The sequence below is a fragment of the Saccopteryx leptura genome, chromosome 11, assembly GCF_036850995.1.
Source record: "Saccopteryx leptura isolate mSacLep1 chromosome 11, mSacLep1_pri_phased_curated, whole genome shotgun sequence".
Lineage (NCBI taxonomy): Eukaryota > Metazoa > Chordata > Mammalia > Chiroptera > Emballonuridae > Saccopteryx > Saccopteryx leptura.
Window position 1 is genome coordinate 80165945 of NC_089513.1, and position 27230 is coordinate 80193174.

At 46.6% G+C, this 27230-nt stretch overlaps 2 protein-coding genes and 1 pseudogene across 2 annotated transcripts in view; all 3 read left to right on the top strand.

The window, feature by feature from the left end:
• Positions 1-26470, top strand: part of LOC136382972 (butyrophilin subfamily 3 member A2-like) — a 61712-nt gene extending 35242 nt beyond the window's left edge. Inside the window, exon 9 of the mRNA XM_066352385.1 lies at positions 26351-26470. The gene's annotated coding sequence lies outside the window, so the exon portion shown is untranslated. The remainder of the gene's footprint in view (positions 1-26350) is intronic.
• LOC136382929 (butyrophilin subfamily 3 member A3-like) lies at positions 72-3397 on the top strand (annotated as a pseudogene).
• On the top strand, positions 14457-27084 carry LOC136383462 (butyrophilin subfamily 3 member A3-like). The gene is given in 11 exon segments (XM_066353354.1): positions 14457-14613; positions 17724-17808; positions 18023-18364; positions 20048-20329; positions 21825-22025; positions 22132-22152; positions 22232-22258; positions 23001-23003; positions 23452-23475; positions 23871-23897; positions 26351-27084. Coding segments are annotated over 11 exon segments (1752 nt in total). The 5' UTR covers positions 14457-14607.
• Positions 27085-27230: the final 146 nt, after the last annotated feature.

Genomic DNA, 27230 nt, shown 5'->3' on the forward strand with positions numbered 1-27230 from the left:
GCCCCACCCTGTCTTCTGGACACTCAGAGAGGACCTTCCACATACAGTGTCCCCTCACCCTGCTGACACAGATGCCCGCACACCTGGGCTCAGCACGGCCTTGTCGCCTGCAGCTCCAGTGTGATGAAGAGAAGCCCAACATGCAGAGAGGTTTCATGCCTGAGCCGCAGAGCTGTAGATGCAGGAAACCGGATGTTGGAAAAGACTGAGGAGAGGAGAGAGAAGAGGCTTAGTGAGGGGGGTGGTGGGGGAAGAACAGAAATGATGACCTTTCCTTGTCTGTCTCCTTCCTTTCAGAGTGGAAGACGGCCCTCTTCCAACCTGGTGAGTGAGTCACTGTATTTTCCCTAGAGTAACAACCAATGGCCCCTGCTCCCTTTTTCTTCTCTAACTCTTGACTGGGGGAATCTGGGGTTGACTTGAGGTCCTGGCCTCAAAGGTGTACTCACCTTCTTCTGAGGACACTGAGAACCAGGGACAGCTGCTGTCCTGGGCTCCACAGGTCCTTGTGGGAAGGAAGAGGCAGGAGGGGTGCAGCTGGGGGAAGGGGCTGCAGGAGAGTCAGGATGGGACCTGCCCCAGCTCTGCCCCTCCTGCCCCTGTGTGTCCTCAGGTTACACAATGTTTCTGAGCTTTAGTGTTCTCATTTTATGATAATTCTGACTATGTGAAGGCTGCGGTAAAGACTAAATGATGTAATAAATGTATATTGTTCAAAACACCCACAGAAAAGAGATGGCCTGTTCAAAATGGATGTCCAACAGTAATGGGCACTGTAAGGAGAAGGTATCTTAAGGCCTAAAAACAATATAATTTACTCACAGGGGTGTAGGGTCACAGTAGATGTATAATCCAATAATCTGCACAGATTATTCACCACTAAGAGACCTGATACAGCACTATTTTTTATAGTATAATTCAGGTACTAATGATTGAAGGGCAAAAACAGAGAATGTGGTAGCACCAGGCCATACCACCTGGCAGTCTTGTGGTGGATGATTTTTTGTTTGTTTGTTTGTTCGTATTTTTCTGAAGTGAGAAGCAGGGAGGCAGTCAGACAGACTCCCAAATGCACCCGACCAGGATCCACCCAGCATGCCCACCAGGGGCCAGTGCTCTGCCCATCTGGGGTGTTGCTCCATTATGGCCAGAGCCATTCTAGCGCCTGAGGCTGAGGCCATGGAGCCGTCCTCAGCGCCCAGGCCAACTTTGCTCCAGTGAGCCTTGACTGCGGGAGAGGAAGAGAGAGACAGAGAGGAAGGAGAGGGGGAAGGGTGGAGAAGCAGATGGGCGCTTCTCCTGTGTGCCCTGGCTGGGAATCAAACCCAGGACTTCCACACACTGGGCCGACGCTCTACCCCGAGCCAACAGGCCAGGGCTTGGATGAATTTTTATAATTGATACTATGAGTAGTTTGGTATTGACCTCTGTTGTCATGTAATTCTGGTATTCACAAAAAAATTTACGACTATATTTAAGAAGCACATATAATCGCCACCTAGCAGGCTTTGGTGTGCTTGCTGAGGACAGTGAGGTTAGTCAGAGGTCACAGCATGAAAAGATGAAAGGCATTCATGACACAGAGATGGAGTTGGTTGTGTTCACAGCCACATCTGCACAGTGATGGAGGAAGGATAGAGAAGGAACTACTTCCAGAGGCAGGGGTGGCATTAAAGGAAACCAGCAAGGATGAATGGTGCCCCAGGGCTCCCACAGTGGGAGCTGTCACCACCCCTAGGCTGAAGGGGGAGGGACAGGGAGCAGTCACTGGAGCCCAGAGGAAGCTGGAGCTCAGGGAGAGGCTGCCTGAGAGGAGTCAGGCTCTGTCAGAGCATCTCCAGTGGAGGAAGTGGGGGAGTCAGTGCTGGGCCTCTTTCCTTTCTCCTTCCTGTCTCAGCTGGTCCCTCCTCTTGGCCAAACCCAGCAGGTAACCAAAGGTAATGGAGCCCAGTGATGTTGTCCACAGAGGACTGATTTTGGGGCCAGGCTGTGTGGGGAGAGGATGGGGAGTTGTTCCTGTAGCATTAGAACTGCCAGCATGACCCCAATCACAGAAGAGACATAAATCTATTAGCACAACAGGCCCTTCCTACATGCTAAATATACCACAAAGTTTGTTTCATTCTACCCTAGAAGTTAGTATTTTTACTTTCGTTTTTAAACATGAAATTGAAACTCAAGCTAGTGTGTAGCTGGTGTCTGTAAACAAGAGTCTTTGCAGAAAAGATAGTCACTCAGCTCAGAAGGGAGCAAGGGCTGAAATGTGAGTCCCTGATACTCTGCAGCACAGGTGGGCACAGTCCTGTGGGGGAGGCAGAGGCGCATTAAGGTCGGTGGAGGCCCCTGGCAGGAGGTCTATGCAGCGCAGGATGTGTACAGTATGCAGCGTAGGAATTGGGGTTTTCCGGGGTCCCTTCAGAAGTCGGAAGTCGGGGCCCAGGGTGCGTTCCTGTTCCTGGTGCGGCCGCTGTTATATCCGCCTCTGTGGGGAGGGAACCGGGAAAGGCAGAAGGAAGGCGCCAGCCCAGATGGCAGACTGGATGGATCCAGTCCTTCCCCCCACCCCCTCCGCCCCCTTCTTCACTGAGCACAAGACCCCTGCTTTCTCAGGGCATTGCTGAGGGCAGCATTCAGGGCCGGCTGGGGACCCCGGGCTCTGCTCTCGGGCCTCCTCAGCCAGACCCAGGCCATGAGGGCTGAGGTTCTGGGGTCCGGCTGCCATGACTGACACCACCCCACCCGAACCCCCTGCAGCGGATGTGCTTCTGGATCCGGACACCGCGCACCCCGCCCTCCTCATTTCTGAGGACCAGAGGAGACTACAATGGGCAGACACACTCCAGAAAGTGCCAGACAACCCCAAAAGATTTTCCTGGTATTTCTGTGTACTGGGCTCTGAGAGCTTCACGTCGGGGAGACATTTCTGGGAGGTAGAAGTGGGGAACAGGAAGCAGTGGCAAGTTGGGGTGTGTAGGGAGAATGTGGAGAGAAAATTTTGGGTTAAAATGAAACCCGAGAATGGATTCTGGACGATGGAGCTGTATAATGGGCATGCCTACCAGGCTCTCACAGACCTCGAGACCAAACTGACAGTTGTCAAAGCTCCTGAAAGAGTGGGGGTTTTCCTGGACTATGAGTCGGGAGAGGTCTCATTCTACAATGCCGTTGATGGATCGCACATCTGCACCTTCCTGCACACCTCCTTCTCTGGACCTGTGTGGCCTTTTTTTAAGATTTCTGCATTGGGGCCCTCTCCCTTAACCATCTGCCCAGCACAGTAATAAGTGAGTTCGCTTGTGTTTGACCAAGTGACTGACCCTCCCCTGAAGACCCCAGTGTCTCTGGCTCAGCTGATGCAAATGAGGACCCTCAGGCTGAAATAACTGCCTCTCCCTGACCAGCCTGGAGCTGAGAGACTCTAACAGCAAAATGTCACAACAATAAAGTACTTACTGAAACGACACTGAGTGAAACACTTCACTAATATTAATTCAGTTTTTCCACATGACGGAGGAGACTAGGGTGCAGGAGGTGAGGTAACTTTCCAGAGGTGACTCAGCCAACTTCTAACAACCATAGTTAGTATTTATAGACAACTTAGAATGTAGTGAGTGTGGTGCTGAATGCTTCACGGGAATTTCACTCACTAAGCCTCATTTTAAGTGACATATATAAATCACACAGAAAGTAGTAGTGTTGCTGGGAGATGCTTGACCTCTGCCCTCTCCCTATAGTCTGTTCCTTTGCAGCCAATTGTTCTTGCTGGGCAGGGTCCTGTGAAGCCCTGAGGTTTCCTTCCCAGGGCACCAAGGGTGGAGGTCACTGTAGGTGACTACGAATGCCATACCTTACTGGGATCCTTCAAGGGCGACTGTCAGAGCCATGGTCCACCCCTTCACTGGCTAGCTCTGCAGGATGTCTTCGTCCAGAGAATGCTTCTCAGTGACCAGCAATGTGACCTGTGATCACAAAGATGAACCATCCTGAATTTGAAGGACAGAAGGGTGCTAGATAAAGTTCAGTGAAATTTTTTATCACGTTGAGGAATCCATATCAAGGAAAAGGGCATTCCACCACTGATGTTACCAAAGGTTCCTTTTATTTTTTTAAATTTCATCTTATTATTGATTTCAGAGAGAGAGAAGAGAGAAGAACAGAGAGAGAGAGAGAGAGAGAGATTTGTCGTTCCACTTATGCGTTCACCGAACCCATATCTTGGGGGTATCAACCTTGGCATATTGGGACAATGCTCTCAACCATTGAGCTACCCAGCTAGGTTCCTAAGGTTCCTTTTAACTGGTGGGTCCTGGGGAGAAGGCACTCTTCCTCCTCATCACTAGGATCGTCTCCCATTCTGTTCCCTCCACTGGGCATGTGGCTGTGAAGTTATATGTGTTGAAGAAGTTTGTTAGTATTCTTCACTCTTCTGCTGAGCTACTTCTAGGTTTTCAGCTCCCACAGTTTACTCACCAGTTTCACAGTTTACCTCCTTGCAACATTTTCACACAATCTTTATTGTATGAGTTTTGTATTGCTGCTATAATAAGTTTCATGAACTAACACAACAGAAATGTATTAGCTCACATTTCTGTAGGTGAAAAGCCCTACATGGCTCCTGCTGGGCTGAAACCAAGGTGTCTGCAGGCTGCGTTCCTTTCTGGGGGATCCAGGGAAGAGTCTGCTTCTTGCTCATTCTGATTGTTGACAGAAGCGAGTTTCCTGCAGTGGTGAGAGCCAGGTTGGCATTCCTTGCTGGCTGTCAGGAGAAGCTGAGAGCTCTGCAGGCTGGGAACATCTGGAGGTGTTCTTGCAGGAGCAGGTGTGAGGGAACAATTCAGGTGAAGGGAATGGCGTGGGGACAGAGTCCCAGTCCTGGAGTAACTGCTGGTGGGGACACTGTCAGTGTGCTAACTGCAGTGTCGAATTGAAAAGTGACTCTGAAGGGGATGAGAAACCTCCAGAGAAAGCATTTAGGTACATGCAGGGAATGTTAAGACATGTGCCTTGGGCCAGACAGTGGTGCAGTGGATAGAGCATAGGATTGGGACTAAGAGTACCCACATTCAAAACACCAACATTGCCGGCTTGAGTTCGGGCTCATCCAGCTTGAGCACGGGGTCACTGGCTTGAGCAATGGGTCATTCGCTCTGCTGTAGCCTCCAGGTCAAGGCACATATGAGAAAGCAATCAATGAACAACTAAGGAGCCACAACAAAGAATTGATGCTTTTCATCTCTCACATTTCCTGTCTGTCAGTCCCTATCTGTCCCTCTGTCTCTCTCTTTGTCTCTGTCACAAAAGAAAGAGAGAGAGAGAGAGAGTAATGTGCTTTGGAAGGATTATTCTAGAAAAAATGTACACAGTGGCCTGACTTGGATCTGTGGGCCTCAGGAAAGGAACATCAAGTGGGTGTAGGAGTGTTGGACCCAACCAGACCACCTACTAGCAGATTAAAAAGCCTTTGTTCTCTGCCATCATCCTTCGTCCTTCAGGCACTGCAGTGCCACCTCCTGAGGAAAAGAAAGGGTTTTCTCCTCTCACTCAGTAAACCCATCACCACCTTCCCCAGGCCTCCCCACTTCCCTCCCTGCCTGTCACATACACAGTCTCTGTGGAGCACAGTGCACGTAAACTCAACACGGGCTTGGTAAATATGGGAGTGATGTCATTGTTACAATGTCATTGGTCATATCTGATCATTACCAGTGAGCCAACAGTGTGTGCCATAGGAAAGAGCAGGGGACCACAGAGCTCAGTAGCAAGCCAGAGAACACAGTGCCGTATGTGGTACATTTTCTCAGTCTGCTTGCCAGCTATTATATTCAATTTTGGCTCAAATAAAGTCATAATAATTCTCTACAGGTTTAAACACTCCTTACATTGACAATGGACAAAATACTCCAGAGAATGGGAAGTTTACACCTTATTTTACACATCACAGTCAAATGTGGGGGCTTAAGGGGTTTAAGAGGTTGCTTGACATCTGTTGGTGAGAGATTTGAGAGGCAGAAGAAAGCAAATGAGGAAAAGCTCTGAGATTGGATAAAAAGTAAAAGGGATAGACAGATACTTCTTTTACCTTGATGGGTAAGGATAGTTATTTAATAGTCAACAACTAACAGGATAGCAATAACAACCAGGTGTTTTGTGGTCTCTGCCCTGGTGCAGCGCCTGAGGGCTGTGGGAAAAAGAATCACTCTGACATTTCAAAGGTATGTTGTTGTAGAAACAAAAAAGACAATAGTTAGGGTAGAGACTAACCCGGTGTTTCCCAACGTGGGGCCCACGCCCCACAGGGGGGCAATTCGATAGTTAAGGGGGGCAATTTGAAAATGGACTTGACACGACTTTAACTCTTTCGCCCCAGGCCATTTAAATGCAATGCTAGATATCAGTGCCAAATTTAACAAAAAATGCAATTCTTAAAAAATTGCGGTAAATAATTATTAAGTATAATTTTGTTTGACGAGACCAAAATATCAACTGGGTGATTGGCGTCGTCAAGTAAACTTCATCCTGGGTTCACCGCGGAGCGTGCCATCTGCCGCGGGGAACCCCCAGACGTTTTAAAAACTCGCTAAACAACACAGTTATTCTCACCTAATTGGCCCATCGCAACTTCTGTATTGTTTCACATCATTCAGTTGGTGTTAATTTGAAATAAGTGTCAGTCAAAACTGTTGTAAAAGCTCGTCGATTTAATAAATATACATATATATATATTGTATAGATATAATTGGTATTTGATTTTATTTTTATCAATATTAAACTCTTTATTAAATACTTCTTGCATTGGGGCTAGAAAGCACTAATATTTTTATAAATATTATTGGGGCTATAATAGTGCATGCACAACAATTTTAATTTTAGAAGCATAACTTTCCAGAAAATTTTGTCAAGTGGAAAAAATATAGAGACCTTTTGATTTGCGGTGGTAGTGTAGTAAATGTGTTACATACATTTAAATAAATATGAATTTTTAGTATACGTTTACTCTGTCACATTGAATATATTTTAACACATATTTTAATATTTGTTTTTAATTGATCTTATTTTTATTATAGCCCATAGTAAAATGAGTGGTGCAAGCAAGAAAAAAACTCGTCAATATTCGGAGGAATATTTAAAATTTGGGTTCATACCCGCTGTTCACGATGAGTGGATTCCTTTTTGTCTTTTATGCCAGCAATGCTTGACCAACGAATCAATGAAACGAGGTCGTCTTGAGGCGCATTTGAAGGCGAAACATAGTGCTCATATTAATTCAGATTTGAGTTACTTTAAAACTTTAAAGAAAAATTTTGAAAAAAGAGCAACATTAAAGTCTATTTACTGCTCATACTTCAACTAATAATCATGTTCTTGAGGCTAGTTATCAAATTTCTTTATTCATCGCTAAAACTGGAGAAAATCACACTATAGGAGAGAATTTAATAAAACCGTCAATATCAGCATTTCTTAAAACGGTTCTTGAAAAAGATGATAAAGATGTAAAAGCTATGCCACTCAGTAACAATTCTGTTAGCAGAAGAATAGACGAAATGAGTGAGGATATTGAAAAACAACTTATTGAAAAGCTGAAAACAAGAAAATTCTCCTTGCAAATGGATGAATCAACTTTGAGAGACAGTGAGGCAGTATTGATAACTTACATAAGATATATTGATAAAGGACATTTTGCTGAAGAAATGTTGTTCTGTAAAAGATTAGAAAGCACCACTACCTCCAAAGATATATATAATAAGCTAAAAAACTACTTAGATGTCAATGATATACCAATGAAAAATATAACATCTTGTGCTGCAGATGGTGCTCCCAATATGAAGGGCAAGAAAAATGGCTGCTTAAAATTGATGAAAGATGCGAATCCAGAAATGATTCTGGTGCATTGTGTTATTCATAGGGAAAACTTGGTAGCTAAAAACATCTCGCCTGTTCTGAATGAAGTATTACATACAGTAATAAAGTGTGTTGATGCTATTAAAGCTAGTGCCAAATGTGAGTGTCTTTTCAAGCTATTTTGTGAAGAACAAAATGAAGACCATGTGACACTTTTACTTCATACTGAAGTAAGATGGCTATCTAAAGGAAACTGAAAAGATTTATGGAACTGTTTGATACTCTTAGTGATTTTTTAAGCGACAAACCTAAAATGAAGTATCTGTTAACAATAGATGGTAAAGCATTTGTGAGTTATTTAGCCGATATCTTTGAAAAACTAAATATATTAAATAAGCAACTTCAAGGAACAAATAAAACTCTTGTCGATGCAAAAGCAAAGATATTTGGTTTTATTACCAATATTGAGTTATGTCAGAAACATATTAACAACAAAAACTTTAAACAGTTTCATTGGCTCCAAAAATTGAAGTAACTGATACCGCTTTACTTGTTATTGTCAATCATTTGAATATTCTATCGGCTGATTTAAAAGAAAGATTTTCTGATTTAAAACAAATTGATTTCCCAACATGGATGATGCAGCCAATGTTAGTGGATTTGTCTGATATATCAAATATGCAATATCAAGAAGAACTCGCAGAATTGCAAAATGATGAGTCAGTTAAAGCTTTATTTAATATCAAAGGAGCGATGGCATGGCTTTGTGAGGAAACAGAAATCAAATACCCAAATTCAACCAAATGTGCAAGAAAACTATTGCTACCATTTCCATCTTCATTTTTAGCTGAATGTGGATTTAGTGCTGTAAATGATTTACTGGTAAAAAAAAAAAGAAATCGGCTGGATATAACACAACGTGGAGACTTGAGACTAAAGCTAACCAAATTGGAACCTAATATAAAATCTCTGTGCAGCAAGCATCAAGCACAAGGATCACATTAAATTAAAATAATAAATTAATATAGAAAAATCTGTATTAAAATTATTTGGAATTTAAATTTCTGTTTTTCATTATATGTTTTTGAAATTTTACTTACTGGTTTTGTTAACAATTTCATAGTGATTTCTTCCTAGAACCTATCATTTATGTTTATTAAGTGAACAAATCAATTTTTTAATGTTAAAAATTATGTATGTTACATAGGGGGGACATAAAAATTTTAGAAAGGTTAAGGTGGGGCATGGCACAAAAAAGGTTGGGAAACACTGGACTAACCTTTGTCAGGGAAGATACTGGCCTAGGACCTGACTGCTCACCACGATTCACTTTTAGTTGGAAAGTTTACATTTCAGATCATTCTATGTGGTTACTTTCCGTCTCTGAGCTTGTAAGCCCCCATGCAGGTCTCCCCTGAGCTTGTCAGGTTTAGTATGTGGCTCTTTTTTTGTCCACACTAGGTAACAATAAATTACAAAAAAAAAAAAAAAAAGAAGAAGAAGAAAAGAAGCTTTCCTCTAGTCTAGGCATCTGGAAATATTTTTTGTAAGGGGCCAGATATTACACATTTTTTACTGTGAGGAGCCTGCAGTCTCCTGTATAATTCTTCTTGTAACACAGTGTTCAGTGGATGAATTGACCCCATTCCAGTAAAACCTAATTTATGGAAGCTGAAATTTGAATTGAATATACTGTTGACATGTCACAGAATAGTCTGAGTTTTCCTGCATCTCCAGTACAGAAAAGACCACTAGCAGGACTTTAGAGTGCTGTCACCTCCCAACCTCAGGACTTTTTTGTTAAGTGAGAAAAGTCTTTATTGTTTAAGCCAATAACATGATCAAACATCCCAGGGTGGTGGCTGGAGAACTTAACACTTCTGAAACTCAAGCCCATTCTCCCACACCTACCACCCTCATTACGTTGGGGTTCTTTCTGTCCTTCACTCGTGTGTAGTTAAAATACGGAACAAAAGAACTCAGAGAGGAGTCTTTCCAGAGGAGAAGGTGTCACAGCCGAGTTAAGTCAAGAGAGGGGTCTTCTAACAGACAACCGAGGTGGAATTTCTGTCATCTGCTGCATTTAGCAAGAACACAGGGCTGACCCAGCTTCTGTCTTCATGGGAAGCAGGAGAAAGACAAGTGTTTCAGAGAAAACCACGTGAGAATGAAGGCAGAGACAGGGCGATGCTTCTCCAAGCCAGGAAATGCCAGAGACTGCCAGCAACCCCCCTAAACAAGGGCCGAGGCTGGACCTCACCCTGCAGGGACCTGGGTGTTGGAATCCATGAAAGTCTGAATGACCAGAGTAACAGGCTTTATTGAAAGAAAGAAAGGAACCCTGCTGGGCACTTCCCCCGGGGGAGAAGGGGGGAGAAGAGCGCCGGTTACAGACTAGCGGCGAGTTATGTAGTGTTTGGGAGAGCCTAAGGGGATACTGAGGCAAAAGTCCTGGTATGTCCGAAATGCTCCTCCTTGGGGGGCTTGCCAGCTTCTTGGAATTCCTCTGTCTCAGGGGCGACAGTCCAGTAAGGGTGAGGTCTGACAGATAAGCGGAACATCAAGAGGGCAGTTCGGAATTCACGAATCTATCACTGGGATGACTAGGCAACCAGGAGAGAGTGATACCCAGATAAAAACAACCCATGACCATTTTGAACAGACTGCTGAAAGTAATTCCCACATCTATATTTTAAACACGGCCAGGTGTCTTTGTAACAGTGGATTCCGTCTGATCTTTTTCGTCTGATTTTTGCTTAACTCATCTTGGCTTGTAAAACAATAACTGGCCCACTCGGCCCCTAGATGTTTGCCCAGGCTCCTTGAAGAAGCCGCAGGCATCCGATGTTTGATTAGGGGCTTATCGGAAAGGCAAGGCCGCAAGCATCTGAGGCAATCAATTGTTGCACTCGCCGGGTAAAATAGACACTGGAGACGTTTAGAGAGTTTAAACAAAGTTTTATAGAAAAGTGAGCTCAGGTGACGGTCACCAGTCACACCGAGCACCTACAATTTAGGGGTTTTTATAGCGTAGCAAGCAAGCGGTTCATACAGAAGTGAATTTTGCGTTTAGTACTTGGCTCCCCCAAATTAAATTTTAGTCAGATGTGCCTTAGTAACCAGTCATACAGTTAAAAGCCCCCAGCTGGAAAAGTCCCTATCTATCCTCCAGGATTGGGTTGCACTAATTATCCTGGGAGTTTTTCGACTTTCCTATCTCAAGGACTCATCTATTCCTAGCCATCCTGGGAGTCTAACACCTTCCTTACCTCAAGGACCGGGAATAGATTATGTCACATCAATCACCCTGAGAACTGTTACAACTCCCCTCCTTGAAATTAAGCAGATGTTTGCCCATCAATTACCCTGAGAACTGTTACAACTCCTCTCCCTGAAAATAGGTATAAAACTTGCCTGCTGAAGTGGCTCGGGGCTCTTGGCCATTTCCTTGCCTTGGGCCCGCTCGCGAGTGTAATAAACTTTTCTTTGTTTTACTCTGAGTCTAGAATTCTGTTGGTGCGTCCTCAGTCAACATCTTGAGCGTTTCAAAACTGTGTTCTAATTCGTAAGTATGTGGATATACCCAGAGGAAAGTGTTAATCCAAATTCGGAGGGACCCGAATTATGGAAGACAGAAGCAAGGTCCGTCGTTTACACATTAAAGCTTTATTGTCTAGCTTGGCCAAGCGGCGGGAACTCCGACAGAAATCTGAGGGAGAGCGCGCCGGCCCTTTGTTCTACTTAGTTTTTATAGTTTTGTAAGTGGGAAGTACAGAAGCAAAAATTGCAATTAGGAGCCCCTTACCGCTATTGGTTATAGTCATATGTCCTTTAACATGATAGGACCACGTTCAATTTGCAAGCTATACATTATTTTGGGGAAAACAAAGTTTACAAGCCAACACAATGGTAGAAAGATGTCTCTTTACATATTAAAGGCATTCCTATATTATCTAGTGTTTATCTGCTATCTCTCTGTCCAGAGTCACACACGCATTTACATAGGAGAGGTAGTTTCGGTGGGGACAAATGCCCGCAAATGACTCATTGCTATAAGAAAAGGTTTATTTTGGCTTTTCTCTTCCTGCACCTGGCTAGCCATTCACCCCTTTCCCCACAGGTGTGGTGGAATGTCAGGGAATCCATGCTTCCTTCCCTTTTCATTTACAATACAATGGCAAGAGCCATCCTAGTTATGCTAATCACACAGCACAGACACTATTCTCACAATTTCTCTTAACCCAAATTAATAAAATGTTCTCCAAGCCTCCTAAAATATTAATATTAATTCTGTAGCCTTTGGTACTTTACACCACCTGTGGGTGAAATGGCTCAGTGGCTCCTCAGAAAGTGCAGTTATATCTGCAACTCACTTTAAAGGGCTCCGGATAAATAAATAACAGTAAGGACAGAAACAGAAGGACAGATTATAATAAAGAAAGCATGTGTAATAAAATGTTCAGAGTAGACTCTAAGCAGGAGGCATATCGAGTGTTCATTGAAAAGTGCTTTCAACTTTGCTATACATTTCAAAAGTTTCATGACAAACCATTGATAGTGGGAGGTGGGGAGGGAAGAACTGTGTTTCCTGCTGATAACAGAGACCATGGGGGGTACCAGTCGCTTAAACAAAACAAGGGTTTATGTTCCTTTTATGAGAAATAAAGTCAGAGGGCAGCCGCCCAGAGCTGGTCTGGCAGCTAGGAGAGGCATCCATGCCCCAGCCTCGCCTGGCTTCATTCTCTGCCGTCTCAGTCTGTGGCTTCCATTCTCGAGGTTGCCTTTTGGTGACAAGACGGCGGCTGTGCTCCAGCTCCAGAGAGGGTGTTCTACCTCAGAGGAAGAAAGAAGTAGAAAGAGTTTGGAAATCTCTGGACGAACACAACCCAACAACATCCACTTATGAACCATTGACTCAAACTTAGTCCCTCAGCCTCTCCCATCTACCAGGAGGACGGGCACATTGCAGTACCGTCCCCTCTTCCCAAATTGGGTGTGATGACTAAGAAGAGGCAGGGAACAGATATTGGACAAGTGACCAACCATCTCTACCACAGAACCTAAATTTAAGCCGATGTAATGTGGTCAAATTCCATCAGCCAAGGTCACATTTAACCCTGGGAACTATACTCATCATCTCGAGACTTAAATAAAGTGTCTCTGGAAGCCCAGGACCACAGGTAAACCCTGTTTGTCCCAAAGACCCCGAGTGAAACAGCTTCATAGCTTATCCAGTCTGACCTCAGAGAATACAGACTCCTGCAGGCAGAGGAGAATAAATACACCTGAAAATCCAGATGCAGCACAGAGAAGACACAGAGCATGAAGGAACCTTCTCAGCAATTCAAATAAAAATTCTCTGAATTTGTAAAATATGCCCATTGTTCCCTGGCAGCACTGCGTCTGGAAACCTGAGGATTGTATTATTTGGGAATGCATCTGAGACTGAATTTCTGAGGAGCTAAAGGTGGCGTGGGTCTGGTTGCTTCCTGTTCACACTTTCACTCTGCTGCCAGTAGAAACGGGTCCTCCCATTCTTCCATGGAGTCTCAAGAGAAACACTTTGAGGACTCACAGACATGAGGATGAGGTGGTGGTAAGATTCATTGGGATAGAAATGAAGGACGGCCCTCAGTTTCCCAGTGTCCCATCTCCGTCCATCCTGCAGTGGAAGAAGTCCAGCCTTGTCTTCCTCAAGCTCAGAACAGGGACCAGGATCCAGAACGTCTATGCCATTGGTTCTCAGTCTGTGACAAAGCTTAGTCAGTCTCTGTCCCTATTCTGCTAGCTTAGTCTCTAACGCTGGCTGTGTTCCAGTCACCGCTGCACTGCCATATGGCCACACCCAGGCTCATGCTTGAAGCCCACGTGGGGCCCACAGGGCTGCTATGAGAGAGAGCACGTGAACAAAGCGGCGAACAAACGCGTGTTCACAGAAGAACATGTGTTACCGAGCAAGAGAGAGAGAGAGCTTTGCTGGGCTTTGAGTGTATTACCTCAGGCTTTCAAATTGACCAGTCTCTTTCCCAGTCCTTTGTGGGCTTGTGCTGGGCCCTTCCCCTAATTTCCTGGAACTTCCAGGGTTCTGTGCCACGTGTTCAATTCAATCCTTTTCTCAGCCTAGAGACCTTCCCGTTATGGTCACTATTTTTCCCCTACTACGAATGACTCAGTGTAGGGATGTCCCCCTGGGCCATCTTGGCTTCATCTGGGCATGTTCCCAACAGAGGAATTTCCCTGCTGTTTTCATTCCTCAGCCTCAGTAATCCTGGTTAATAGCTGGTAACAGGTCCTTCCTGTCCACTTCGGGGACTAGGTCCTGAGTGTGGAGAATGCAGCAGTCTCCTGGGAAGGCTGTGAATGTTGTCACTTCCTAGTGAAGCAGGCTTGATGTCCTCAGCAGCTCACTAGTAGATAAGGCTTAATGTCTGATTCCCTATGCTCTCTTCCTTTATTAGTACTAACTAGCTACCCGCACTAACAGTCCTGTTTGGAGCCAATCAGAAAACAGTGCTTTCAAAGGGGGACTTTGCACTGTTTCTCATTGGGAGCAAACTCCTTTCTCCACCCTTTCTTCTAGATAAGAGACTCAGCTACAATAAAGAACTATCGAGTGGCTTAGTTCCTGATTTTCAGCTGGGAGTGCCGAGGGTAAGCGGGAAGAACTGGTGAAAGCCAGGGATCCAGGCCCCCTTAGGAGAGAGGCTGTGGAGCTTGGTGAGCCTGCAGGGCGTTCCTCACCCAGAGCAGGAATGTGGTGCTGTGACCATGCAGGTGAGGACACAATGGGAATGTGGAAGGAAGGCAGGTAAGCCTGCACTCAGAAATCTGTGGGAGGGAGACAACCAGAATGAGGGAGCTTCACAGCTTGCACGTTCCTAGGATCTTCCTGTGGTCAGGAAGCAGCAAAGGCCTCTTACAGGCTCTGCTGCTTGTCTCTGGGAGTGTGTTCTAAGGCAGTGGTCTCCAATCGCCTGGGCCTTGTACCAGTACCAGTTCATGGGCCATTTGGTACTGGTCTGCAGAGAAAGAATAAATAACTTACATTATTTCCATTTTATTTATATTTAAGTCTGAACAATGTTTTATTTTTTTTAAATGACCAGATCTCCTCTGATACATCCATCTAAGACTCACTCTTGACGCTTGTCTCGGTCACGTGATACATTTATCTGTCCCACCCTAAAGGCTGGTCCGTGAAAATATTTTCTGACATTAAACTGGCCTGTGGCCCAAAAAAGGTTGGGGACCACTGCTCTAAGGCATTCTAAGGTTGATACTGAACTTATGATTGGCTGTCTGCCTCTTGAGAGTCAATGCTCAAGCGTCGGGGGCTGATGGAAGGAACGGTGGTTTATTCAAGAGCCAGCAACTTGTGAAGATGGTGGATAATGTTGCAAAGACCACCTTAACAATTGGGCAGGGGTAGGAGTTTTGCAAAGAGGGAGAAAAAACAACAACAAAAAAGGAATTCAAAGGAGGGGTTGAGTGTTCTGCATGGAGGCACTAAGTGCAAGACAACCCAGTCTGTTCAGATAAAAGGTTGAAGGTCAGCCATTCTCCCAGAACTGCAATGTCTGGAGGTCAAGTCAGCTTCTTCTGCTTCTTCTGAAGGAAGGCCCTAAAATTCTTAAGGAAACAGGTTTTTTATCCGTAGTCTCTTATTAGTTAACAGATCATCATTTACAGAAATAATGTTAAAAGCATGGTGAGGTGGGTTACTAGGGTTGTGTGTTAAAGACATACATGTGAAAATCTTCATTACAGAATCATTTCTAATATAGAAAAATGTGAACTAACCTACATTTACAACAATTAAAAAAAAAAGTGCCTGACGAGGCGGTGATGCAATGTATAAAGCGTCAGGCTGGGATGCAGAAGACCCAGGTTCGAGACTCTGAGGTCGCCAGCTTGAGCGCAGGCTCATCTGGTTTGAGCAAAGCTCACCAACTTGGACCCAAAAAAATAAATAAAAATAAATAAAAAGTAACACATTGTTTCCAATCTAGTGTCTGCTGGCCATTCATACCTCCTCTTTGGAGAAATGTCTTTTGAGGGCCTCTTCTCAGTTTTTAAATTAACTTGTTTGGTTTTCTGGTGTTAAGTGGTTAAAATTTGTCCAGAAATATTCACATTTATATGAAGCAAATATATGATTGCCATTATACATTACTTATATTTTATCATTTTATGTGTTTCATTTATATTTTATACTTTTGTGGTTTTTAATTTTAAAATTGTCTATAATCAGAAATAAAAGTAATAAATATCGTCTCCAAATAATTAGAAATTTGTTTCGCACTTGAAAACCTTTTCAAAATGAGATTTATTCCTTCTTTAAAAAACTTTTATTGGCCCTGGCCGGTTGGCTCAGCGGTGGAGCATCGGCCTGGCATGCGGGCGACCCGGGTTCGATTCCTGGCCAGGGCACATAGGAGAGGCGCCCATTTGCTTCTCCACCCCCCCCCTCCTCTCTGTCTCTCTCTTCCCCTCCCGCAGCCAGGGCTCCATTGGGGCAGAGATGGCCCGGGCGATGGGGATGGCTCCTTGGCCTCTGCCCCAGGCGCTGGACTGGCCCTGGTCGCGGTAGAGCGACCCCACCACGGAGGGGCAGAGCATCGCCCCCTGGTGGGCAGAGCATCGCCCCCTGGTGGGCAGAGCATCGCCCCTGGTGGGCGTGCCGGGTGGATCCCGGTCGGTCGCATGCGGGAGTCTGTCTGACTGTCTCTCCCCGTTTCCAGCTTCAGAGAAATGCAAAAAAAAAAAAAAAAAAAAGTTAAAAAAAAAACTTTTATTAACAGTTCTGGCTGGTTTGCTCAGTGGTAGAGCGTCAACTTGGAGTGTAAATGTCCCAGGGTTCGATTCCCAATCAGGGCACAAAGGAGAAGCTCCCATCTGCTTCTCCACCCTTCACCTCATTCTTCTTTCTCTCTCTCTTTCTCTCTCTCTCTCTCCTCCCCTCCTGCAACCATGGTTCAATCAGAGCGACTTGACCCGGAAGCTGAGGATGGCTCCATGGCCTCCACCTCAGGACTAATTGCTCATGTTGCAAGGAAGCAGAGCCCCAGATGGGCAGAGCATCACCCCCTAGTGGGATTCCCGGGTGGATCTCCGGTTGGGGCACATGCAGGAGTCTGTCTCTGCCTCTCTTCTTCTCACTGAATCAATTCTAAAGAGAGAGGAAAAGAGAGAGAGAGAGTGAGAGAGAGAGAGAAACATTGATCTATTCCTGTGTGTGCCCTGACCTGGCATTAAACCTGGGGATCAAACCAGCAACCTCTGCGTTTCAGAGCTAACTGTAATTAACCAAGCTATCCGGCCAGGGTCCCACTTGGGAACTTTAAAACTTAAAATATTCAGATGATTATAAAAGTGCAGAGTGAAAAGACTTCAGCTCCTGCTCTGAGTGAAAGGGGAGCCCCAGAAGGGGTGAGTGGAGGAGGGAGGGGAAGTGAGTCAGGAACCTCTGGCTGGTGTGCTGAGCATAGACTGTGGGGACTCCAGTGAATCCGGGACTCAGGGAGGAGGGTCCTGTGCTCCTCAGAGTGTGATGGGGGAGGCGGGAGCTGGCTGTCCCAGGGAATTGTGGGTAAGTGGAAGTTTCCCTAGTTTATTTGAATAGTCGAGCCAAGAGTTGCCTGTAGGCTAGGGTTCAGGTACATATATTTAACGTTACATATTTTGGAATGAATTCCATGTTGAAATCAAACGTTAAGAGGCTCGCAAAGAGACATTTGTAGAGGAGGCTCTTGTGTCACCAGTGGTCATGGTTGAACCCAAAATTCATCCTGGGGAGTCAGAGGTCTCCATGAAGAATTCTCCATCTTCTTCCAGGTCACTATTTCTACTCAGCTCATTCTGGTGTCTCTCTCTCTGCACAACAGGTAAAAAGGGCGATGTCCCTGGTCTTCCATCTGCTTGACCTCTCTCTCTTCCTCATCTTGGCCCAGCTGCTCACCTTCTGCTCAGGTAGGGAACAGTTATGTGTTTATGTATCTAAAGCAGTTACCTGCAGTGCCAGTATGAACCTTGGACTCCTCCATCCCTGGAAGGCCCATCCCGACTGACCTTCTGTTAGAATTGAGAGGCTCTCTAGGAGTTTCTTACCTTGCTCTCCCTGCCTGGAGCCCCCTTACCTTCTGCCCCAGCTCTCACTAATGGAGCACTCCCTTCTACTGTCCAGCTCAGATTGCTGTGGTTGGACCCCCAGACCCCATCCTGGCCGTGGTGGGTGAAGATGCTGAGCTGCCCTGTTACCTGTCCCCAAAGATGAATGCTGAGACCATGGAGCTGAAGTGGGTGCGACCCAGCCCCTGGCAGGTGGTGCTCACGTATGCACATGGGAAGGAAGAGACACAGGCAGCAGAGTATCGAGGGAGAACTTCGATTTTAAGAGAGGACATCACTGAGGGGACGGCTGCTCTCCGGATTCACAACGTCACAGTCTCTGACAATGGAGAATACCAGTGTATTTTCCAAGATGGAGATTTCTATGAAAATGCGATGGTGGAGCTGAAGGTTGCAGGTGAGCCTCGGGTCTGTTCTGAGCTCGTTCTCCCACGGAGATCTGGGAGCAGAGGCTCCACACCCACCTCAGAGCACCTCTGACTACTCACTAGCACCTGCTTCTCCCTCCTTCCAACTCTGCTTCTCTGAGACCCTTGACAGACACAGGTTGTCCTCCAGAGACCGTTCCTCCTGTGTCAGGTGAAGAAGTTCCTCATGGCGGCCACCAGGGTCTAAGCAGGGAAGTGGAAATCATGGATAAAATCAATGAGAAACTTCCCTCAGCAGGTGTCACACATCTGTGTGGGTTCAGCTGAGCTCCAGACAGTGGCCGTGGTTCCCCATGTGTGCGCTGCTGTGGGTCCAGGAGGCTGACCTGCAGGGACAGCATCTGTGTTGCCAATGTTGTCCTACCATTGGCCCCAAGAACACACCTGTAGTTGAACAAGTTGTGTTCAGTACTTGTTGCAGGGAGGTAAATGCACACATGTGCAATGCATGCAGTGTCTCAGTAAAAGGGTGTCAGGGAAGACTTGGTATAACTTTTGGGCTCTGAGGGGATTTGGGGAGGGTTTATAGAAGTAGAGATTTGTTCTAGATCAGATGCTGTCGGGATGGTGCAGAGCTGTAATGGGTCACTCACAGCCATGATAGGATGGATAAGTTTAGTCGTTGTAGTCAGGACACTGGTCATGTTATCTCTGTGCTCAAACCCAATGGTCAAGTGGTCTTGATTTTGTCCTGACCCATCACAGTGACAAAGCACCTCATCTGATGCTGCTGTTCCCTGGAATTGCTCATGTGCTGACCTCACGGCGGCATTTCTCTTTCTCAGGATACAACCTTGCCCGGTGGCTTCTGCCTGGGTTAATCAATGGGGAGCCCAGCAGAGAATGGAATTGAGGGTATGGTTTAGTCCTGGCTCTGTCCTGCAGAATAGCCTCAGCTAAGTATAGTTCTTTCCTGGAGCCACAAATCCCCTTGAGAAAGCCCTCTTTAAGAGACTGTGTTATTTCAGGTCTGTAAAGGTTTGTTTCCTCTTCCCTTTGGGTTTAGCTGTTTAGGGACCACTGGAAACAACTCCACTATTCCTGGGCCTTGGTCATCTTTCTGCCATGTAGTTATTTTCACCTCTGCACAACCACATTACTTAATGTTTCCTGGGTTAAGATACCTGAGAAACAGGCTGATAATGATACCATTAATTACATCCAGAGTTTATCCCAGGGACTTACGTACAACACATTACTAAATGGTGCCATGACAATGGGCATATCTTTCCCATCACATGGTAAGGACAAAGGCTTACACAGGACAAGGAAGGATAAATAAGTGTTCTGAGGCAGAACTCAGCCAAGATAATGGAAAAAGAGTTACATGCTTGTCCAGGGTGAGGTGAGCACTTTTCCCAGAAATCACAGCATGTCTGGACATGGGACAGGGGTCCTGCAGACTCTAAGGGGATTTAGAGGAACCAGCTCTGTTCTGGTCCACATTTAACTGAATCTAGCATGAGGGTCAAACAACATTCAGGTGGTGGTCACATCATGGAACAGTTTCTCCAGCACAGCACACGTCTGTAAAGAGCTCCTCAGTGAAACCCTGCTGGAGTTCTCTAGTGTGAGAGTGCCCTCCATTCCTGAGGAGAGCCTCACCAGCACAGAGGGCTCCCTGTAATCCAGGCTCGCTTTTCCTTCCACAGCGCTGGGCTCTGATCTCCTCATTGAAATGAAGGGCTATGAGGATGGAGGGATTCGTCTGGAGTGCACGTCTGCAGGCTGGTATCCGCAGCCCCACATCGAGTGGAGAGATGACAGGGGACAGAGCTTGCCCGCTGTGGCAGCACCTGTGACTGCAGACAGCCTGGGTCTGTACACAGCCACAGCATCTGTGACCGTGGAAGGCGACTCTGGGAGGGGGATCTCCTGTATCTTCATAAACCCCGTGCTCAGCCAGGAAAGGACAGCCAGGGTTTCCATTGCAGGTGAGTGCCCTGTGCTACCCTGTGCTTAGCTGTGGCCCCTGGGGGCAGCGATGTCTCTCTCCTGCTGCTGACTTGAGTCTTTGCAGTGGAGGTACGGCACAGAGCAGGGACCTGGGTGCTTCTTTCCCCCATAAAGCTGTTTATGTCACAGACATCTTCTGAGCATTTCCTGCGTGCCACAGACTGTGACAGGCAATAGGAATTGTAGGCAAATGGCAAAGATCGGCAAAGATATGGTACAATGGAGGAGGGGGAATATGTATAACCCATATCTTATGGAAAGGGATAACCCTTTTAAAATATAAAATAACCCAGTAGAAAAATGATAAAAGAGCATGAATTGGCCTGACCTGTGGTGGCGCAGGGGATAAAGCATTGACCTGGAACGCTGAGGTCTCTGGTTCGAAACCCTGTACTTGTCTGGTCAAGGCACATATGGGAGTAGATACTTCCTTTTCCTCCCCCCTCCCCCCTCCTCTCTCTCTCCTCTATAAAATGAATAAATAAATAAATAAAACAAGAGCATGAATTATCAGCTCACAAAAAAGAAATCACCCCATGAAAAAATGTTCACTCTCACTGAATAAAGAAATGTTTTCCACATGTGATATTGTCAATAAAACAAAAAATGAGATCATTGGAAAAACATTGTGATAACAGACTTGTAGGGAGACAGTCACTCTTAAATGATTGTTGCTACAAGGTGGTATATTTCTGGTATACACTGGCCCATCTTCTCATTTGGTCAATAGAGCAATTTGTATCCAAACTACTTCTTTATTGATTCAAAAGCCCAGTTCTGCAAATTTATCTGACAGATCAGCTTGCAGTTGATAAGATGATCCATGTGAAATACTATTTTTTATACCATTAATTAAAATAGCACAAAGTTAGAGACTCTTCTATGCCCTCCATTGTGAAGGGTTCCATTGTGAGAGGAAACGCAGATGTCTCTCTGTGCTGACATGGACGGTCCCCAAGACACTGAACAGAGAGAGCAAGAGTCAGACCAGCTGGTGCAGAGTGCTGTGTTTGCTGTAAACAAGAACAAATAGGATATGTGTATATTTTTAAAATGTAATAAACACTTGCATGACACTCTATGAGTCAGGCACTTTATAATCATTAATTGATTCCTTTTACCTGTTAGGACACCAGGAACATTATGGTGAAGTCATAAGTTCTAGGTCACATGCTAGTCAGGCAGAAGACCCAGAACGGGAACCCAGGCCCTCCAGCTCCAAGATTTTAATCACATATAGAGCTGACTAATGAGACCTAACAAACAGGGCACTGAACCAGGGAGTGGAGAGTAGACTTCAGTGACTTTGTATATAGTGTTTGATATTTGAACTATTCCCATGTGAGAGGCAGACATGTCAAGACAATAGTGCTGTGTGACACTAAGAGTTCTGGCCCCTCTGGGAAGAGAACCATCTGTCCCCAGACACCCCGAGACCCTGCCTGGCTAGAGGCTGATGCTGTCCCTTCGCAGGTCCCTTCTTCTGGAACGCGCGGCCCTGGGTTGTGGCCCTCGCGGTGACCCTGCCGGCTCTGCTGGGGCTCCTGGTGGCGGCAGGGTTCTTCCTGTGGGGACAGCAGAAGAGAAACGAGGGTCTGTCCACGGAGATAGAGAGGGAGCGAAGGAAGAAGGAAGAAGAACGGGCGGAGAAGCAGCGGGAGCGAAGCGCCAATGGTGAGTCCCGGCTGCAGGAGCGCGACCGCCCCGCCCCAGCCCGCGCCCCCACCGCGCCCGTCCCCCCTCCATCCCTGTGACGGGACATTTTTATGCTTATTTCCAGAGAAGCTGCAGCGTGAACTCAGTAAGTACCGGTCCCCGCCCCGCGCTTCCTGGAGTCCTTGCGTCACGCGCGCCACCAACTCCTCACTTGTTCCCCGCAGGTCGGATGAGGATCCAGTACCTGGCGCGTGAGTGTCCCGGACCCTCGTCTCAGAATCTCTTCTGGGATATGATCCCGCCCTTCCCTCACCCCTAACCGCCCGGGGGTGGGGGAAATAAGGACGCTGATGGGGCAGCCGGGCAGGGGTTTTCTCAATGGAGAAGGGGCTTCAGTCTCCACCAGGGGCCGCTCGCACCGGGACATCCAGGGGACACAGGAAAGGACAGGGGCGGGGGAGGTGGACTCAGTGTGTGAGGTCCTCCCCTCCCTGGTGGCTTTACACAGTCTGTAGTCTGCTGAGAAGAAACCAGAGGACAGAGAAGTGTCTCTTAAAAATACGAGTGTCTACCGTGTCAGTTTTCACAGATATACCTGCTGGAAAATATAGTATCTGAGATTTTCTCATTAAGTTGCATAGGTGGATTCTAGCACACACACACACACACACACACACACACGCACACACACACGCACACACACACGCACACAGCGAGCCCACGCCCAGGTACAAGAGTAAAGTAGGCACCCCTCACCTACTGGGACCCCTAGGGGAAGCCTGAAACCGTGGATAGTACCACACCCTGTACACACAGGTTTATGTCCTTTTCTCTGGAAGGAAGGCTTCTCACTGGCATACATGTATTGCCAACATCACTACTCTTGCCTTTTCGGGCAATTATTAAGTAAAATAAGGGTGAGTTGAACACGAGTACTGTGATACCGCCCCAGTAGATCTGATCACCCAGCAGCTCCCAAGTGACTAAGGTGAGGGGGTGGGGTCCACAGTGGGGACATGCTGGACACAGGTACGATTCTCCCTGGGATGGCGGCAGTGGCATGGCATGATGTTTCATCAAACTAGTAAGAGTAATGTACAATTTAAAAGATATGAATTGTTTATTTCTGGAATTTTCCACTTAATATTTCTTGACCACTCTGAAAGGAAGGTAGCAAACTTTGGAAAACAACATTTCTGACAAGGGTGACTGCTGTGCAGACAGGTACACACAGATCTGCAGTGACAGCTGGGACAGCTCATGCAGGGTGCCTGCAGGGTCACTAGATGCAGCTGATTTAAAGAGGGGGGAGCAGAGAACTGAACAGGCAGAGGGACAGGCAGGAAGGGGGGTGGTCAAAAAAGAAATCAGATGAGTGCAAGAGGAAGAGAAAGGAAATGACTCTGAAATGACATTCAGGTGACTCTGTTGTCTCCCTTTGCAGGTGAGAAGTCTCAGGCCTACGCTGGTGAGTGACTCTGATGCTCTCTGTGTACAAAGCATTTAAACCCTCTCTGCTGGTGAGTAATGATCAGATCCAGCTCAGAGGCCCATGTTCTGTGGTGCCCCACCCTGTCTTCTGGACACTCAGAGAGGACCTTCCACATACAGTGTCCCCTCACCCTGCTGACACAGATGCCCGCACACCTGGGCTCAGCATGGCCATGTCGCCTGCAGCTCCAGTGTGATGAAGAGAAGCCCAACATGCAGAGAGGTTTTATGCCTGATCCGCAGAGCTGTAGATGCAGGAAAGTGATGTTGGAACAGACTGAGGAGAGGAGGGAGAAGAGGCTTAATGAAGGGAGATGGTGAGGGAAGAACAGAAATGATGACCTTTCCTTGTCTGTGTCTCCTTCCTTTCAGAGTGGAAGATGGCCCTCTTCCAACCTGGTGAGTGAGTCACTGTGTGTTCCCGACAACAATAATCAAGGGACCCTGGTCCCTTTTTCTTCTCTAAATTTTGACTGGGGGAGTCTAGGAGGGTGACTTGAGGTCCTGGTCTCAAAGGTGTACCCTTCTGCTGCAGAGAACCCAGAAAACCAGGGACAGCTGCTGTCCTGGGCTCCACAGGTCTTTGTGGGAAGGAAGAGGCAGGAGGGGTGCAGCTGGGGGAGGGGCTGCAGGAGAGTCAGGATGGGACCTGCCCCAGCTCTGCCCCTCCTGCCCCTGTGTGTCCTCAGGTTACACAATGTTTCTGAGCTTCAGTGTTTTCACTTTAGAAGATGGTAGAAACTCCTACTATGTGAGGATTGAGGTGAAGATTAAATAACATAATGGATGCATATTGTTGAAAACATCAACAGGAAAGAGATAGCCTGTTTAAGTGGGTGTTTGACAGTAATGACCATAGTAAGGAGAAGATATTTTAAGGCCTAAAAAATAAGCCACTCCTTAGAATGTAACAGACTGTGTTATAGGGTAATTGACTCACAAGCAGTAGGGTCAGATCACACAGAAACTGGCAATCTGCACAGATTATTCACGGTTGCAGACATGTTACCTTACTTCTTTTATAGTATAACTCGGGTACTAATGATAGACAGGAGAAAAGGACAAAGAATATGTTAGCACCAGTCCATAAGTCTTGGTCTTGTGATGTATGACTTTTTATAATCGATCACCAGTTGGCTATTGACCTCAGTCTTTCTGACATTCAAGCTGCTACTAACAAAAATGTCCATGGCTGTATTTTAAGGAACAGTCATTCATCACCTCTCAGGCTTTGGTGTGCTTGCTGAGGACAGTGAGATTGGTCAAAGGTCACAGCACGTAAAGATGAAAGAACTCTGTGACACAGAGATGCAGTTGGTTTTGTCACTGTCACCTCTATACAGTGATAAAGAGGGGTTAAGCTCTGGCTGGATAGTTCTGTTGAGCATCATCCTGATATGCAAAGGTTATAAGTTCAATCCCCGCCACCCTCACCCCTAGACAGCACACATACAGTAACAGGTTCTGTTTTTAGTGGGGTTTTTTGTTTGTTTGTTTGTTTGTTTTGAGAGAGAGAGAAAGAAAAGGAAAGAAAAGAGATGAGAAACATAAACTTGAAGTTGCAGCACTTTAGTTATTTATTTATTGCTTCTCCTATGTACCTTGATGGAATGGGAGAGGTAGGGGGTGGTCGATGGCTCAAGTTGAACCAGTGAGTCCTTGCTAAACCAGCAACCTTGGGCTCAAGCCAGCAATGACGGGATCAAGTCCACATCCCACACTCAAGCCAGTGGCCTTGGGGTATTAAACCTGGGACATCAGTGTCCCAGGCTGATGCTCTACCCAGTGTGCCACTACTGGCCAAACAAGGAACAGATTGATGCTTCTGTCTCTCTCTTTTCTTTCCTCTCTCTCAAAAATAAAAAGAAAGGAAGAAAAACAAAAGAAAATAAAGAGGGTTTAGAGAAGGAACTACTAGCATGGGCAGGGGTGGCATTAAAGGAAACCAGCAAGGATGAATGGTGCCCCAGGGCTCCCACAGTGGGAGCTGTCACCACCCCTAGGCTGAAGGGGGAGGGACAGGGAGCAGTCACTGGAGCCCAGAGGAAGCTGGAGCTCAGGGAGAGGCTGCCTGAGAGGAGTCAGGCTCTGTCAGAGCATCTCCAGTGGAGGAAGTGGGGGAGTCAGTGCTGGGCCTCTTTCCTTTCTCCTTCCTGTCTCAGCTGGTCCCTCCTCTTGGCCAAACCCAGCAGGTCACCAGAGGCAAGGAGCTGTGCTGTTCTCCATAAATGACTGATTTTGGGGGTCAGAGTGTGGGCACAGGTGGGGAGAGGACATAAGAGCTCACAGAGCCCCCAGCATGGCTCCAAGCACAGAAGAGACGTGGTCCATGTTATCACACCAGGCACTTCCTGCCTGGCCAGCCGGCCTTGGGCTAAATATGCCATACAGCTTGTTGTAGTCCAACCTGAGATTAGTGTTTTTACACCCATTTACAGATATGAAATTGAGACTCAAGATGTAGGTTGTATCTTGGGAGAAGGAGAGACAGTGCTGAAAATGAATCCAGCTCAGGAGGGGGGAGGGGCAGGGCAAGGGGTGAAATTGAGCCCATGTGACTGTGCAGCACAGGTGGGCACGGTCGTGTTGGGGAGGGAAACAGGGAGAAGGTGGAAGGTGACAGCTCACTATGGGGGTTAGAATGACCACAACCTTCCTCACCCTCCCCATCCATATTGAACCCTCTCCCTTCCCTAGTGGGTTCTCGCGGCCTGGCTGAGGGTCACATCCAAGACAGGCTGGGGACCCCAGGCTCTGGTCTCAGGCCTCCTCAGACAACCCCAGGGCTTGTAGGCTGAGGCTCTGAGTTCCAGGAACCATGGCTGACTCCACACTATCTGAACCCTCTGCAGCTGATGTGTTTCTGGATCTGGACACCGCGCACCCCAACCTCATTGTTTCCCAGAACCAGAGGAGCGTGCAGTGGGCAGGAACATGGCAGAGCCTGCCTGACAACAACAAGAGATTTCATAAGCGTTGCTGTGTGCTGGGCTGTGAGAGCTTCATGTCGGGGAGACATTTCTGGGAGATGGAGGTGGGGGACAGGGAACAGTGGCATGTTGGAGTATGTAGGGAGAACGTGGACAGAAAACATTCCTTTAAAATGACACCTGAGGTTGGATTCTGGACAATGGGGCTGTATGAGGGGAATGAGTACCGGGCTTGCACAGACCCCTGGACCAAACTAACAATTGACCCTCCTGAACGCGTGGGGGTTTTCCTGGACTATGAGTTGGGGGAGGTCTCCTTCTACAACGCCAGTGATGGGTCGCACATCTACACCTTCCCACACACCTCCTTCTCTGGGCCTCTATTTCCTTTTTTTCAGATTTTTGCATTGGAACCCACTGCCTTGACCATTTGCCCAGCCCAAAAAAGAGTGGAAAGTTCCCTCTTGCCAAACCCAGTGCCTGACCCTTCCTTGGAGACCTATGTGGTCCAGGGCTCAGATGAAAATGAAGACCCTCAGGTTGAAGTAACACCTTTGCTTCTCCAAGCCTAACCTGGAGCTGAGGGACCATTAACAACAATGTGTCACAACCAGAGAACACTAGCTAAAAACACCCTGAGTGAAACACTTCACTAATATTGTTTTGTTTTTGTTTTTGTTTTTACAGAGACGGAACAACAGTCAGAGAGAAGGATAGATAGGGACAGACAGATGAACGCAGAGAGATGAGAAGCATCAATCATCAGTTTTTCGTTGTGACACCTTAGTTGTTCATTGATTGC